At 41.1% G+C, this 15,132-nt stretch overlaps 1 protein-coding gene across 2 annotated transcripts; it reads right to left on the bottom strand.

Annotated features, from left to right (window-relative positions):
- Window positions 1–22: 22 nt before the first annotated feature.
- On the bottom strand, window positions 23–11,755 carry ppp1r21 (protein phosphatase 1, regulatory subunit 21). Of its 2 annotated transcripts, none has more exons than XM_035663549.1 (22): window positions 11,170–11,755; window positions 10,214–10,282; window positions 9,708–9,824; window positions 9,380–9,481; window positions 9,119–9,283; window positions 8,963–9,021; window positions 8,529–8,623; window positions 8,266–8,318; window positions 7,497–7,646; window positions 7,243–7,344; window positions 7,038–7,126; window positions 6,818–6,954; window positions 6,562–6,654; window positions 5,926–6,053; window positions 5,156–5,305; window positions 4,681–4,773; window positions 3,485–3,739; window positions 3,046–3,081; window positions 2,789–2,905; window positions 2,002–2,100; window positions 1,784–1,912; window positions 23–1,195 (listed from the first exon to the last, which is right to left on the bottom strand). In XM_035663549.1, exons 1-22 carry the CDS (start codon window positions 11,227–11,229, stop codon window positions 1,166–1,168), a joined length of 2,328 nt encoding a protein of 775 aa, XP_035519442.1. In that variant the 5' UTR covers window positions 11,230–11,755; the 3' UTR covers window positions 23–1,165. The 2 variants fall into 2 exon arrangements, with proteins under 2 accessions (XP_035519442.1, XP_035519441.1); XM_035663548.1 differs by having other exon boundaries at window positions 9,678–9,824; window positions 11,170–11,754.
- Window positions 11,756–15,132: the final 3,377 nt, after the last annotated feature.

Here is a 15,132-nt window from a genome sequence, read left to right as displayed (position 1 = left end):
AATAAATGCCTTTTTGTATATATATATATATATATATATATATTTAGAAATTGTACAGTACAATTATATCATGATTTCAAATGAGTGTATATTCACATTAACCCTTTTTGTCCATACATATTACAACATGAATTAAGAGACCACTGTGCCACATCAGGCTTCTGTGTGCACATCCACACTTACTTTGGTGATAAAAACAACTATTGTTACAGAGTAACTTCACAGAGACAGACTGACACCATTTTACGAGCTCCAACTTGTCCATCCTACCCTTTTCGTCTAGGTAAACAGTTAATCAGTGCTTCAAGGCAGACATTTTCTTTTCTTTTCTCCACTCCAAGAGGACTGAAAATCTTCAAAAATGAGGAATGGATTCAAGTGTGTTGTTCATTCAGGTTGTTAAAGCCCTTCTTTACAGAAGCTTGTGATATATGCATGTGTTTATAAGGGGTATTTATGCTGCATGTAGATATACAGGCCCTTGTGATAACTCGCACAAATAATCTCAAATGTGATCTAAAAAAAATAATAATCCAAGTGTAAAACAATACACACACGTTTGTAAAGCCTGGTGCCACAGTCACACAATGAGACAACACTCTGCACACATACAGCCACACCAACATTTACTCTGTTGACCTGCTCCCACAGATAAGCAGTAAGAATGCACAGTTTCATTTGCTCTCACACGCACGTTAAGCAGGAAAAATACACACACTGATCAACAGGGTTTGGTCTTCAAGTCTTGACTTCAGTGAGCATTATCAACGTCAACTGTTTCAGCCGTTTATCTCCCTCTGTCCCTTTAGGGGAAAAACTGTTTCTCTCCCACCCTGCTTTGGCCAAAAAGGTCAAGCAACAGCTTCCGGTATCGTTTCAGAAAGCATTTTTAGCAAATCATGTTATGTTATAAATGAGGCTGTGACAAGGAAAGGGGGGAAAAAAAGGAAGCTTCTTCAGTCAAACATGTTCAAGCCTCTGTACAGTTTATTTGTATCAACCACTGCCTGACAGTGGAGGAATCTGAGGCTCATGAAGCCGTCCTGTGGTTTGGTGACTGGTGGTGTTGGTAACCAGGATGCTGCTGGAAGGCTCCACAGACCAGATCTTCTCTCAAGGTCCCCCCTTTGTGATGCCAAATGGAGCCAGAGTTTTGAGGGCAGCTCTAGCGTCCTTTGTTCTTTTTGGCATTTCCCTAAAAGAAACAGAAAACGAAAAAGAGCTCAGTACTGCGGTGCCATAAGTTGTCATGGCTGAGGTTTTTTATTTTTTTTCTGCATTTAGTTTCAAGATCTTAAAAAACGTGCTGAGGCTGGTCTTTGGTCTTCCAGAGAAAACCACCACCTTTAGCTCACAAACATGTTCCGTCCTGTGACTTCCCTACATGCAGCCATCTGTGTGCGTACATGCAGGAACATGCAGGCTTAAAAACAGGGCTCTCCATTTCTGCAACTTTAGTTAATGACTTTTTCAGATGGTTCCAGCAGGTGCTTTTCCCATCAGGCCCGGCAGCAACCACAGCACCACCGACGACCTCCCAGTTCACCTCATAACTGACAGAAACTTTACAACGTCCCATTTCACCGCAAAAACCTGAAATGATCCTTCACACTCCCTGAAGCCACTGGATTTTGAACCACTCATTTGTAGTGACAGGGCTTTTAGAGTTATTTATAATGGAGTCTGACAGCTGAGAACAAACATTCAAAACAAAAGAGCTTGAATTAAAAAAAAAAAAGAGGATAAAACGCAGACAAAACAGAAACATTTCCGAGTGTTTTACCTTGCTGCCCAGTTTGAGTGTGTCAATTTCCTCCCTCTGCTTGCTTAGAGTCTCATTCATACTACATAGATGGTCGCTCATCATGCTCAGCTGATCTTCGTAGCTCCTCTTCGTCGTGGCCAGCTCATCCTGTGTGAGAGACACAATGTTACAATGGGATTGTCTTCCAATTTGAGAAGGAGGCCAGAGCCTACACAGGAAGCTTTTCGGTAATTTACCTGCAAGCGTGTGATGTTCTGATTAGCCAGTTTGACCTCCTCGCTGAGAGTCTCCCGTGATTTTTCTGCAATGGCTAATCTCTTGGCCAAAGCTCGACACTAAAAAGGGGAAAAAAGGAAGGTAAACAACTACAGTTCCCTGACGGGTTTAATGCATGTCTGGCGCACTTTACAGACGTTTTTCAAAAGCTGCAATAAAGGGAGATGTTTCTTTGAGTAATGGGTATATTCGAGGACAGCGCCAAAGGTAAATGCACAGTTTGAAAAAGTGACAGTTTAATACCCGAGACACTGACTCAACATCAGGTGCTTCTCTGTTGCTACGATACAAAACGAGGTTGACTGACACGCCAGTTAGTCACAATACGACAGGATGTCAAGTATCTCCATTCAGATCAAGCCGCCTCACCGTAATGCTAAAAATATAAGGTATCACTTTCTCAGAAAATAAATAAAAAAATAAAAAAAATAAAAAGGTAACACTTGGTAATAATGGAACTCAAGAACCAATTCCAAAGTACAAAGAGGAAAGAACAGAGAAATAAGGTTAACTTCTGGCTCAGTACGCTCTCTGTTCTCAAGCAAATTAAAGAAGCAGACAAAAATAGTTGGAATGATTATAGGAAGGTACACATGAGGGAACAGGGCAAGTGACTGTTCTGCACTAAGAGTTTCCATATCTCCTCCCAGATGACATGCGATGTTAGAAAGGCTGCGTGCCTTGAAAAGGTCAGTTCTCTCCTATAAGAGGTAGTTACTGAGATAAACATTCAAGTGAGGGCTTCACCTCAGAGTGAAAGTGCACAGCTTTGCTGTCGGAAATCTGGAGCTGGGTGGTGAGCTCTCCCACTCTGGCCATGTAGTGAGTCTTTATCAGATGCTCCCTGGACTCCTCGTCTGCCACCTGTAAACACAGACAAAACATCCAGCTAGATAAGATTGTTTTTCCACCTGGGAAATATTTATATTTATATTTAATATATGATTTTAAATACTTATATATAAATATATATAATTTTTTTCATACAGGAAGTCTTAACTCACATGCTCAACTGTAGGTGTTGTACACAACATGCCAACCTGGTGACAAATAGACAAGAGAGAAAAACGTGTTGGGAAACTTCCATCATAGATTAAATGTTATAAAAACCACTTCAAGCACAGACAGGTCTGACACTGCTAGGACAAACATGCAAGAGATAACAACTAATACAAAAGTAGTACAGAGACAAACTGATCTGGATCGTGACTGCACTGTGAACTCCACACCGACTTGCATAAACAACAGTATTCTTCTTTCCTGCAACATCAGCACATTGGAAGTCTGAGTTTTATTAAGCAAAAACTTGCTTAGCGTGGGAGCTACAACAAAAGAATGATAATACTCCCTTTGTTGAAGCAAATCAGACAACAGTGCCATGGGCAGAGATTTTCCTCTGCAAGTAAAAACTAACAAGCACAGCAGCCAATAGAGGGACTGTACCAGGCTGGTGCACAGCGTCGTCTCTTTCCCTGCAGCTTTCTGCTCTCTCTCTGCCTCCTCATGGCTCTGTGCGAGTGTGCTGGCTGCAGCTGCTTGTGGATTTGGACTTCCCCCTAGAGCTGCCGTGAGCTGCGATTCCAGGTCCGCAATGCGCTGGTTCTCCTTTTCTAACCGCACCTTCCCCAGCTGGGCCTCCAGGAGCCAGTGCTCCTTCTCCTGCTCCAGCCGAGCGATCTTCTCCTGGCTCTGCTGCACCTGCAGGAAGCCAGCGGGGAGAGGAGAGGAGCGGACAGTGAGCTTGTGGGAAGACGGCCGAACAAAGGTCGGGGGAAGTAAAAGGGCGGCAGAATTTAGGAAGAAATGGGGAAACTATATAACAAAGCAGTTTGTAATAATACAATCTTTGGGTAGTTTGAAACTATTTATTTTTATTTGATCAAAAATGACACACACACAAAAAGATTAATATATATGAAAAGATTAAAGATTAGATAGACTCCTATATATAGAGTATATAAAGTCTTCAAACTGTTCCTTCCAAAACCTGGAGGCTCAAATGGCTTTGTCTTTATACATTAACTTTATGACTTTGTCCTTGTAAGAGTTAAATTGGTGCTGAAGTGACAAATTTAAGCAGGTTGATATGAACCAAAAGACAGAAAAAAGAAAAAAAGAAACATTTTGAACTTGTCCAATACAGAAAACGCACAGGCTCACTGGCCAAAGTGTTCACACCCTGTCCCTAAACAGCGACTGTCTGCAATTCGTCTGAAATATCACATGACTTTATTGTGTCATTCTAAGCCAGAGATGTCTGCATACAAATTCCTGTATTTTTATAACCACATTTTCCGTATCCTCGTATTTTTCTCAGAAACCCCCGATGCTGTTGTTCTGCCGTTTCAAGTTTTCCATCATTTTTAGTTTGTTCTTTAATCTTAATATATCCCAAAGAACACAAAGCCACAATAAACATGTGGAACCATTTTAGACTTTATCTGTATATGTTATTATGCAACCAGACTGGCTGACACACTGACTCAGACACAATTACATTGTTCACAGAACACCGAGTGCCTGGTTGTAGCTCTTGTGACGTGACCTCTTTAAAAGATAATTAGCAAAATCTTTAAATTAATCAATTCTCAACTAACAGAAATAGTTCACAGCGAGAGGTTTTGATTGGAGTGTCATACCTGCTGAGTGAGACCCTCTCTGCTCTCGGTGGAGCTAGTAAGTATACGACGGTTTGTCAGGGCTTCTCTGTATGGAACAGACTGTGGCCTGGGCTGAAGAAACAAAACAAGATGGATAGCGGGAGAACGGGAATGTGTTAATAAAAACAAACAAATATAATATTTATGATGATTTGTATAGCACTATTCTAAACAAAGTACGTTCAATGGAAAAGAAAAAAACTGAGTAAAAGCAAAGTAAAAACAACAAACTATCATAAAACAAAAGGGGAAGAGAGATACTGATAGAAGTAGATAAAACATATAAAGCAATATAGCAAAAGGTGAGATTAAACATATTACATTTTTCAACTGTGTTTAAGAAGCAGTTTAAAAGGTGTTACAGATGTAATCTTTGTAATCTCAATGGGAAAAACGTTCCAAAGTCTGGGGGCTTTATCTTTGCTAGAAAACCAGCAGATTTAAGTATACCAACCTTTTTGATGGCACTGATATAGGCAGCTGCTTTCTTTTTATTGGCTAACATGCTCTCTGCTTGCAAGGGGTTGAGCATTACTGTGCTGCCTCTTGGACTGTAGGCCGATGATGTGAAGAAGTCCAAGTTGTTGCTGAAGAAAGTGGCAATCTGCAACGAAACAGCGACACCACGCCTCATATCATTGAAAACAAAACAGATCTTTGCAACCTCCTTAGCTAATAAAACCCTAATTAATACCAACATTTCTCAAAGTACATACTGAGCGTTCTGTTTAACCGGTGTGTCTACAGCAGAGAGATGATTACACCACCAAGTGTCCAGGATGATAAATGACTGAGCGAGCTTTTTGCCTGCAGAGATGATCGCTCTCAAAAAGCAGCACTCCACACATCATGTGCCAGCGTGTTATTCAACGCTGCAACCCACCGGACTGTGCCTCCCATCAGCAGACACATTTCAGCCAACGGTTCGCTTGATTCACAAAGAGAAATCATTTATCCCTTTATCTGACTGGGGAGCAGCTGTACAAACTGTGATTTGGACAGTATCGCTGAACATTTAACCGCTGCCCACCTGAGTCCTGCCGTTCTGTGTTATCACATTAGTGGCAAATTGCCAACAGGATCCAGTTGCGGTGAAAACTCACTGCTACTCACAATTAAGCTTTTATGCATTACAGATAACAAATAACACAATCCGTTTGAACATACGATGTAGGTGTGTGTGATATATAAACCTGGCTGCTGCCTGCCCCCTGTTGGCCGTACCTTGCCGGTGCTGCTGGTCAGAGAGCCCAAAGATCCCAGCAGGCATTCAGAGGTGGTGGAGAGCTTCTGGGTGACAGTGGGGAGCTCCTGCTCTAAGCTGGCCTTCTGGTTGTAGTGCTTTGACATCTCTGGACATAGAGTGAGGAAATAGAAAAGCAGGAGAGGCATTTAAAGCATCTGTTGGCTTTGAGTCTTCAGTTTCACCAGCTACATATGACATTTTTAGCATCAAATTACATCAAATGGCAGCAGTTTGGTGACACTCCCTTACTGATTTGTGTGTAATATATGTTATATGTTACATATTTGATGTCACTGTCCCCACAAGAACAAAGACAAGCAAACAAGAAGCTGCTCATTACATAAATACACTTCCACTCAGCTAAATGAGCCAGCTGTACAAAAGTGACTTTTCTCTGCCAGAGAGAACTAAACCATACTTCCGTTAGACTTGGCAGTGTGACAGACGCTACGCTGAAGCCTCTGGATTTTTATTCTTCAAAAACTGAGCTGGTGGGTATTGTTGCAAAAACAGAACGAGTCTGACTTTTATGAATAGGCAACAGCAGCTTGGTGGTTACATGCTGTGTAACACTGGTTGTGGATGGCTCCAGGTCAAAAAGCGGTGCTGCTCACCTTTAATGGCATCGTGAAGACTGTGTAGGCAGGCAGCCAGCTGGGTGAAGACAGCCGAGGTGCTGCTCTGTGGCAGGGCATCCTGACGAACACCTGAGACACATTATACGCATTTTTAAAACAAGTGTGTTACTTTTACAGCACCTTTCCTTTATATAAAAACACGCAACTTCCAAATACAGCTCTTTACATTCATTGTTATACACAGAAATGTGAAACACTGTATTTGTATGTATTTCTGCCTATGCTAACTTACTGGGTAAGGCCAAAATGTTAATGTAGTTCTGCAGTTTCTCAAACACAGAAGTCACTTTCTTCGTGTCACTCTGCAACTCCTGGTTCTTCGCAGTAAGGGCAGCAGTACAAAGAGGTGCCTCGCACTCTTCTTCGAGACTGAAAGGAGAGGAGAAGATAACTATCAACACAGCCTCCCGCACTCCATTTCTCTATCACACATATACACACACAGCACTGACCTTTTCAGCTGGTAGGGAAGAATCTTTTGCAGAAAGTGGGTGTATGAAGAGAAATTATCAGCAAAGCTCTTCAGCTTGACCACGGTCTCCTTCAATTCAAGAAAAAGAAAAAAATATAACAATGACCAACAATAACTGGTTGATTTTGATCAGGCATCATGAATAAGCCAACACAAAGCTCCTGTCCAAAAAAAAAAGCACTCACCAATACTGTGACTGTGTCCTCTGTGATGCTTTGGTGTAACTGCAGAAAGCTGTCCTCCAGGGGGCGCACAGAGGCTGCATTCTCATGTAGATACTGAGAAAACTAGGTAGAGAGAGGGATAATGGATTCAAGTTTGTATACTGAATACTACACATTTTGTATGTAAGCCCACTGCTACTGTCTTTAATAGTCCACGTCACTGTGTATCTGTAGTATGATAGGCTGTCTGTATTTCTAGTGTATAGTTGCCTCACCTTCTGGTTCAGAGGGGAGATGGGCTCAATGGAGGAGTCCAGGGGATAGATGTGCACTCTCTGTTCTGTGTAGGAGTGGAAGTTCAACAGAGCAGCCACCAGGTCCTGGATAAAGTTCAGGGCTTGACCTGCCAAGTCCCGGGCTTTAAGCTAAAACCACAGAGAACACACGTACCACACACTCAATGTTTTCATCCTCTCTCTAATAAAACTCAGCTGAACTGAATCCGTGACACTAATTGATTAGTCAATCAATCGAACAACTATTTTCATAAATAATCTGAATTTTAAAGACATTATTAAGCAAAAATAATAATGTTTCTTTGTCTTAAATGTTAGTCATTTGAATGTCTCTTGGACTGTTGGTATGACTAAACAAGACATCTGAAGACATCCCCTTGGGCTTAAGGAGAATGTAAGGTAAGGAACTTTTCACCATTTCCTAACAACTTATTGACCACTTTATTAGTAGAGAACAGGTTAATTGATAATGATAATAATCCATAGCTGCAGCCCTTTATACCACTACTGCTGAATTAGCTGAATTGCTTTCTTTGAGAGTAGTTAAGCATTATTGTCAAAGTCGTTAGTTATTGGTCAATAAACAAAAAAAAAATGCTCCCATTTTATATGTGCTGGGGAAATAAAATCCTAATTTTCGACAACAGTAAATAAGATGCATGACTAAATGATACAAGTATTCTCTTTAGACCAATGAAATGCATGTGCCTTTTCAACCCATTAAAAAAAAACCTGTGTTCTCACTCACCTGGTGCCTTCGATTGTGTGGTGGCACGTTTAGGCTGTTGTAGTCACTAAATTCTGCAGGGTAGGAGAGAAAAGCAGTTAAACCAGAGCAGAACCTCAGTCCCTGTTTATTGACTTGACAAACACAGCTTAAATGCTTTAGCCTCCTGCCTCTTTGACTGCAATATTACAGTTTGGTGTAGCATTACACTATTTACTCCTGGGCAGAATGTCTGCTCTGTCACAGATTGTTTCTGTCCACGTGGCTCGGTGCCAGATACTCACTGGTGTCATTGAAGGGCACTTTCTCCTGGATAACACTGCTGCTTTGTTTCACCTGTCGGTTCAGCTCTGACTGGCACCGCCTCAACTGCTGCTGACTGCAGGGACAGAGCAAAACATAGAGTTTAATGGATACATTTCTGCATTTTACTTGGTCAAATCATTTTAATACAGTGTGAGAATCACAACTACAGTTGCTAAAAATGCACATTTTCAAAGTTTATGTCAGAAAGTGTTTCAGATACAAAATGTTCAATTGATGTGATAAAAGTAAATCATAATCCAGTTCTCTCAAATTCAGGATTTCTAAGGATTTACCTGTACTCTGCTGTATATACAGTATTTATGTGTACTTTCTACTAAAGTAGTTAGCTGTACATGCAAATCACATCAATGGATTTAACTATTATTAAACTGTAATAAGAAGGAAGATGTACCACTCTTCTGTTCGCATTCTGCACTCTTTTGCTTCCCTCTCCAGGGTCTGCGTTTTCACCTATCGAAAAGAAAGGAAAAATACACACATTTTAATGATCTTTATTAAAACTGACTTATGTAATGTCCTTCATCCTCCTCCTGCTCCTTTTCCTCACCTCCAAACGTGCTTTGTCACTCTGCAGCCGCTCGATTGTGTCCATGTATTTAGTGGTGAGTCCGTCCACGACAGCCTGGTGCTGCTCCGAGTCTTTCTCCAGCTCCTGTAGTCGTGACTTGAGCTCGGCCTCCTGCCTCCTGTGCTGCTCGTCTGCTTCGTAGAACTAATGAGCGCACGGCAGAAAACATCTCCATCACACGCAAGGCCTCCTTAGTACAGTAACTGTATATACAGAACAATGACAGGTGGATATGCTTACTTGGATATGAAGTCGCTCGTTTTCTTTGATCTTTTTCTGCAGGTCCTCATCAAAAACACTCTGAGTCTCCAGGCCATGCTGTGAGGGAGAGTCTCCTTTACTCTGGAGGAGGAGAAAGATCAAACGGGGGCTTTTAATCATGATTGTTTGGCTCAACAAACATCAGTGTTTAATCATAATCATCACTGAATTTGGAAATTACACAGCAGAAATGAATGAATCATTTTGTGACCATTACAAAAAATTACAGTTCCCTCTAGACGGTGTAACCACTCCCTTGATCAACCCTCATGATCACCTTCCCCTTTTTGCCCTTGGCTTCACTGACAGCTAGCTCCTCTTGCAGCAGCTCCACCCTCTTGGCCAGCTGTTGGTTCCTGAAGCTCAGACTGTCCATCTCCTGCTCCTGCTTCCTCAGGCTCTGGTCCCTTTGCTTCAGCTGCTCCTGATGACGGACAAACACGTGATGGGCATAACAGCGCCTGGACAAGTCTTCTTCCAAAGCAACACATTAAGCAAATCACTACGTGTTTAATCACGATGCACTGCTGTAGAATTTGGAGTACTTGCTTTGATTAAACAGAAAGGCTACCTGGCACACATGGCAGAGTTGCCATTGTGCAACTCTAGCTTCACTAATAGCAACAGTGCAACAAGTACTTATCAGATTAAACACTTCTCCATTAGGATTTAAGATTAGCCTGACAACTTCAGGGTTCAGGGTGTAGTTCATTATGTAGCCTGTACCAAGAGTGAAATTGTATAATACAGCTGTGGCTCTGGTCACAATAACTGTTCCTGTTTTATGTGTTTGGTTATATGTTATATGTTTACCTTTAGTGAGAGAGAGTTGGCCTGTTCATCCACAACTGCCTTCTTCAGCACCTGGTTCTGGGCACGGAGCTGTGAACGGACACAGACATAAAACATGAATACAACATAAAACATCATCAGTGGTCAGAACTGAGATTGAAATGTATAGTTTTCAATTCATGAATAAAGATGCACGCAGCGTCTTAAGCTGAATTCACATCTGCCTTAACGCAGAAAACCTGCCATATGCTTGTGTGTGGTTGCTGGTTTGTTTTTTTTTTTCACCCTACTGTGCACATTATGAAGAGGCTAGTGGCCCTTTAAAAACACACAGATAATGAAGCACAACGGCAGTGTGTGTGTGACAGTTACGCAGTCAGCACTTCCTGAGCAGGATATGGTGCTCGGCTAACAGGGAGATCAGAGTTGAACAGGAAGCAGCACACGCTCCCCGTGCTGTCAGCTGACACAGAAACAAAGGGCGCACACAGCTCACAGGAGACGACCAGGACACAGAAGCTTCACGGTTAAAAATGTTTATAGCACTTGAACACAGAGGGATTTTTAGACCTTTTTGGTTACTTAAAATGTCATTATTCTCAGCGTTCTCAGTCTATTAAGATCCCATATAGCACATAGCAGTTCACTCCTTTGTGTTTAGGCCATATTAAATATCTGCTAAAAGATTAAATACCTGGTAAAACATACTATAAATCCACTGCTACACAAAATACATACTCCAAAATGACCTTAAAGTGCATGAAGTTGAATTAACACCTCTCTAAAAGAATATCACTTTCTTGAATGTAGGGTTTATTGCAGAGTTAGAGGGTGTGTGTGTGTGTGTGTGTGTGTGTGTGTGTGTCTGCTTCAAATATGAAACCCACTGTCACTGATCACACATGCACACTGACACAGTTAGTAAAGGTGATTTCTAACCTCACCTGTATCACCATTAAACACGGGCGGTGTGTTACCTTGGAGTACTCCTGTGCCAGCTTGCTGTATTTCGTCTGCAGGTCTGTCACGTTAGCCATTGTGTCTGGAAACGTTATCCCGTCGCTAATAGTTGATGATAAGAGGGGGATACAGAGCGGTGTCCTTCCTAGCACCGGCTGCCTTGCAGGGCTGAGCTCGTTCTTCACACCAACTAATGACAATGTTGACGACAGACAACGGCGAGCTAACTCAGGTTAGCCAGCTCACGGTTATTCCCAACTACTGCGAGGCGGCTTGTAACGTTACTTGGCAAAACTGACCTCGGATACATATTATTATTATTATTATTATTATTATTATTTTAGCGGCGACAGCGTGCTAGCTTCCCGACTAGCCACCTAGCTATGTAGCATAACAAATCCCGAGTAACACATGTAGGTCGTGTTATGTGACAGCAGCCGTCCGCAAATCCCGTCAAAGGCTGAGCGTAGATTACGGCGAGCTAGTCAATCAGACGTGACAACCCATTCTGTCTGAGGGAATACTTTCATTTTGTAACCCGCAAAAAAAAAAAAAAACCCAAAAAAATCCTCCTCGAATGAGATCCGAGCAGAGAGAGAGAGAGAGACACAACAGGGTCGAGTTCACTCAACAGAGAAGTGGTGAGCTGGTGTAAAACAGGGGCGCCCCTCCTAGCGTTCTGAAGGTGGGATAGATAGATAGAATCAGATAGAATAGATAGATAGATAGATAGATAGATTGATACGATATGATAGATAGATAGATAGACTAGATAGATAGATAGATGGATGGATAGATAAATAGATAGATAGATAGATAGATAGTATTACTACTTTACTTTACTTAAACTCCACTACATTTTATTCTACACTCCAGTTACATTTATCTGACAGTATTAGTACATTTCTATAGATGAAACTACAAAAATATCAATCAATTAAAGTTAATGAATCAGTAATATGACTTTCTGACAGGGACTACTCATACATTTATTTAAAACTCTGATTACTCGTGTACTATGAGTGTTTGTTATCTTTAAATGCAGGACTTTTACTGACTTGTAATGGAGTATTTTTACATTATTAATTATTATTATTATTATTTTAATTATTATTATTTTATTTTATTTTTTCTGAGAAAACACACTATTGTAACACTGGTTACAATGTATGTATAAAAACTACTGTATTATAATGCACACATTTGTACATGTGTTTATACTGGTAATTATAGGAAGGTCTAAATATATGACAGGAAATGGAGGTATTATTATTATAACCTCCTCCCCTCTCCTTTCACCTAATGCCATTTACAATTAAGTGCAGTGACGTCACTGCTGAATTATTTACTGCTGAGTTTGAGAGTGGTATGGGTTGCATTAACAAAAACAAGGTCAGAAATCACAAGCGGGTTGTAGCACTGTGAACGATAGCCTCTGTGATTTCTCTTTAAAACGCACATGACCTCATTTAGAGCAGAAGTGAAATGACATGTTGCTAATGCAGCCATCACTGCTCAAATCCTACACGATTAATTTCACCTAATCCATAATAATCTCTTCATATTTTCCCCACATAGAATTACTATATCTTTAAAGAAATCATAACAGTGGACTTCTTATTCCATCAGTTAAATTTACAAAATGCCAAATATTTCACAAACAAGGATTTGCTCGAGTGCTTTGTACCAAAAGAAAGACATTTCCTCTGCTCCTGTTTCACTACTCCTGATCTTAAATGCATACAGGCAAAAACACAAACTCTCTAACACGCACACCACAGCCAGTGGCTCCAGCATTGTCTGGTTGCCTGGCAACTGTCGGCGTGGCGTGGTTGCTAGGGCCGTGTGGGAGGGGGGGAGGTGATGCTGCTCTGATTTCCAGCTGAATTGAGGCAGTCAGTAGGGAGAAGCCCCCCTCTTCCAGTCGACACACAGGACTCTATTGAACAATAGAGCTGTGCCAATGGGCCTGAGGCTAGTCAGACAAGCCCTTGTTCAGGGTCACACTGTGTTCATCCCACAGTCCTCCATGACTAATTAACTTACAGCGAAGAGTGTCGTTAGGACATCTGATGATGCATCCATCACTGGCACAGCCCTGGAATTTACATTAATGTGAGGTGCATTTCTGGCAGCCTGCCACGTTGGTGCATTCAAAAGACACGCAGAAGAAAAAGGGAAAAGTGTGGTGGAGCCGCCACACGTAGCGCTGAGCACAGCTTGTGCAGTCAAAACAGCTCTGAACTGCTGGACTTGGTGGGAAATATTTGCCAGCTGTAACACGGTTATGTGAAAACTGAGAAAGCAGCCACACGGAGAGGCAGCTATTCTAAAGAATGGACTATTATTAGCTAGTATTTGATGATCTTGTGGGCCTTCACAGCAGGTGGCAATGTTGATCAAAAGTTTAGCTAGTGTAGGCTACTCATGCAAAGTGATTCGTGTCTTGTGGAGAGTCAAGTCTTATTTGCAGTGATTGAAAAGAAGCAGCAGCTCAGGCTAAAATAAAAAGAAGCTCACAGAGGTAACAAGAACAGGTTTTTATTAATATTTTGTAATACCATATATAATGCAATTGCATATCTTTGGCGAAAATAAATCTTATAAACATTTTATCAACAGAGGTTAGCATACAAAAACCAAAAGGTGTGTCGGTCCGATAGACATGGCAGACAACTGACACAAACTGATACTGGGTTGGCAGCTTTGTCAAATGCAACAAAATGTTCATCATACCCATAGGAACTGCAACAGAAGTTTAAGAATCACATAATCAATATTCATTAACAGCTGTTGGAGCAATGAAGCAACTGGGTTTAGACTTTGGTAAGTCGGACCCCGAAAACGTTTAGGTAGCTCATCCACAGATCAACTCACTGACTCGGCGTTGCCTTTCGAGAGCAACAGAACATTTTTGTAAGTGCTACAGAAAGAATGAGTGAGATTTTTCTCTACGCGTCTCTCCATTTGTCCGTATACTTAAATGTAGGTCTGAAACTACAACAGCAGCAGCCTGGGGGACTGAGTTAGTCTGATCCGGTTTTCGGAGATATTCGGAGATATTTTCAAAACATTTCAGCATCCCATAACAATACCTGGAAGCATGAGTTATGAATGGCAGTAATTTGTCTTTTAAAGATTGTAATCTGTGATGAGATTGAGAGCTAATCTTCAATTCGTGACAACTCAAGTCATAATATCTAAACATAAACATGAGACGAATGTAAAAATGAGTCAATCCTCTTTAAAGAACTTCTACAGTACATGGGGAATGTGTCCATCTTATATTTTACACCCCGGCTGTACATCAATTTTGGCAACAAAAGGTTTCAGGATCAAAGTGAATTAACTTCTTCTATCCAGTCTAACACAAAGCAAAAACAAAACATCAAGAAAACCTGGCAGTCATGGTTAAATTGAAAATAAAAATAAAAATAAAAACACCCGCTCTAAGGACAACAAACATTGGCAAAATACTTAATCACTATAACATAGTGAAAGAAAATAAGGTGTATTGCTGTAAAATAAAACAAGGTGAAAAACAAAATACTTATTAAAAAGGAGTTCACAGAGGGAGAAAAAGAAATGTGCCTAGTCATTTGTTTCAAATAACCAGTGTTTGATAGCATTCAATAATCCCATAAATTAATGTCATAAATAAGGTGATGATTAATGAACAATAATTTGTTCTTTTTTTCACAGCTAAACAAGACCAGTGTATGCAAGTATTACTTCTGAGAACTGCAGCGCACTCTGCTGAGAACAGTTCCCGCTCCAAAGCGACAAAAATAAACCAAAAGATTGGTTAAGTCACTGTGCTGACTTGAGTCCTCTCCCATTTCCTGTTCGGATGATTCAGAAAAGTAGGGCATTGTTGCTCTAAATCACAACTGCATTGTGGCAACGGGGGGGGGGGGTTATAGGGACCACGGCCCCTTTGCAGTTTTACATCAGGGGGCACAAGAAAATGTTTGGCACTG

The sequence above is a fragment of the Morone saxatilis genome, unplaced genomic scaffold, assembly GCF_004916995.1.
Source record: "Morone saxatilis isolate NCDOM2014 unplaced genomic scaffold, NCSU_SB_2.0 Contig19, whole genome shotgun sequence".
NCBI classification, from domain to species: Eukaryota; Metazoa; Chordata; class Actinopteri; family Moronidae; genus Morone; species Morone saxatilis.
This window is presented reverse-complemented; position numbering and strand designations above follow the sequence as displayed.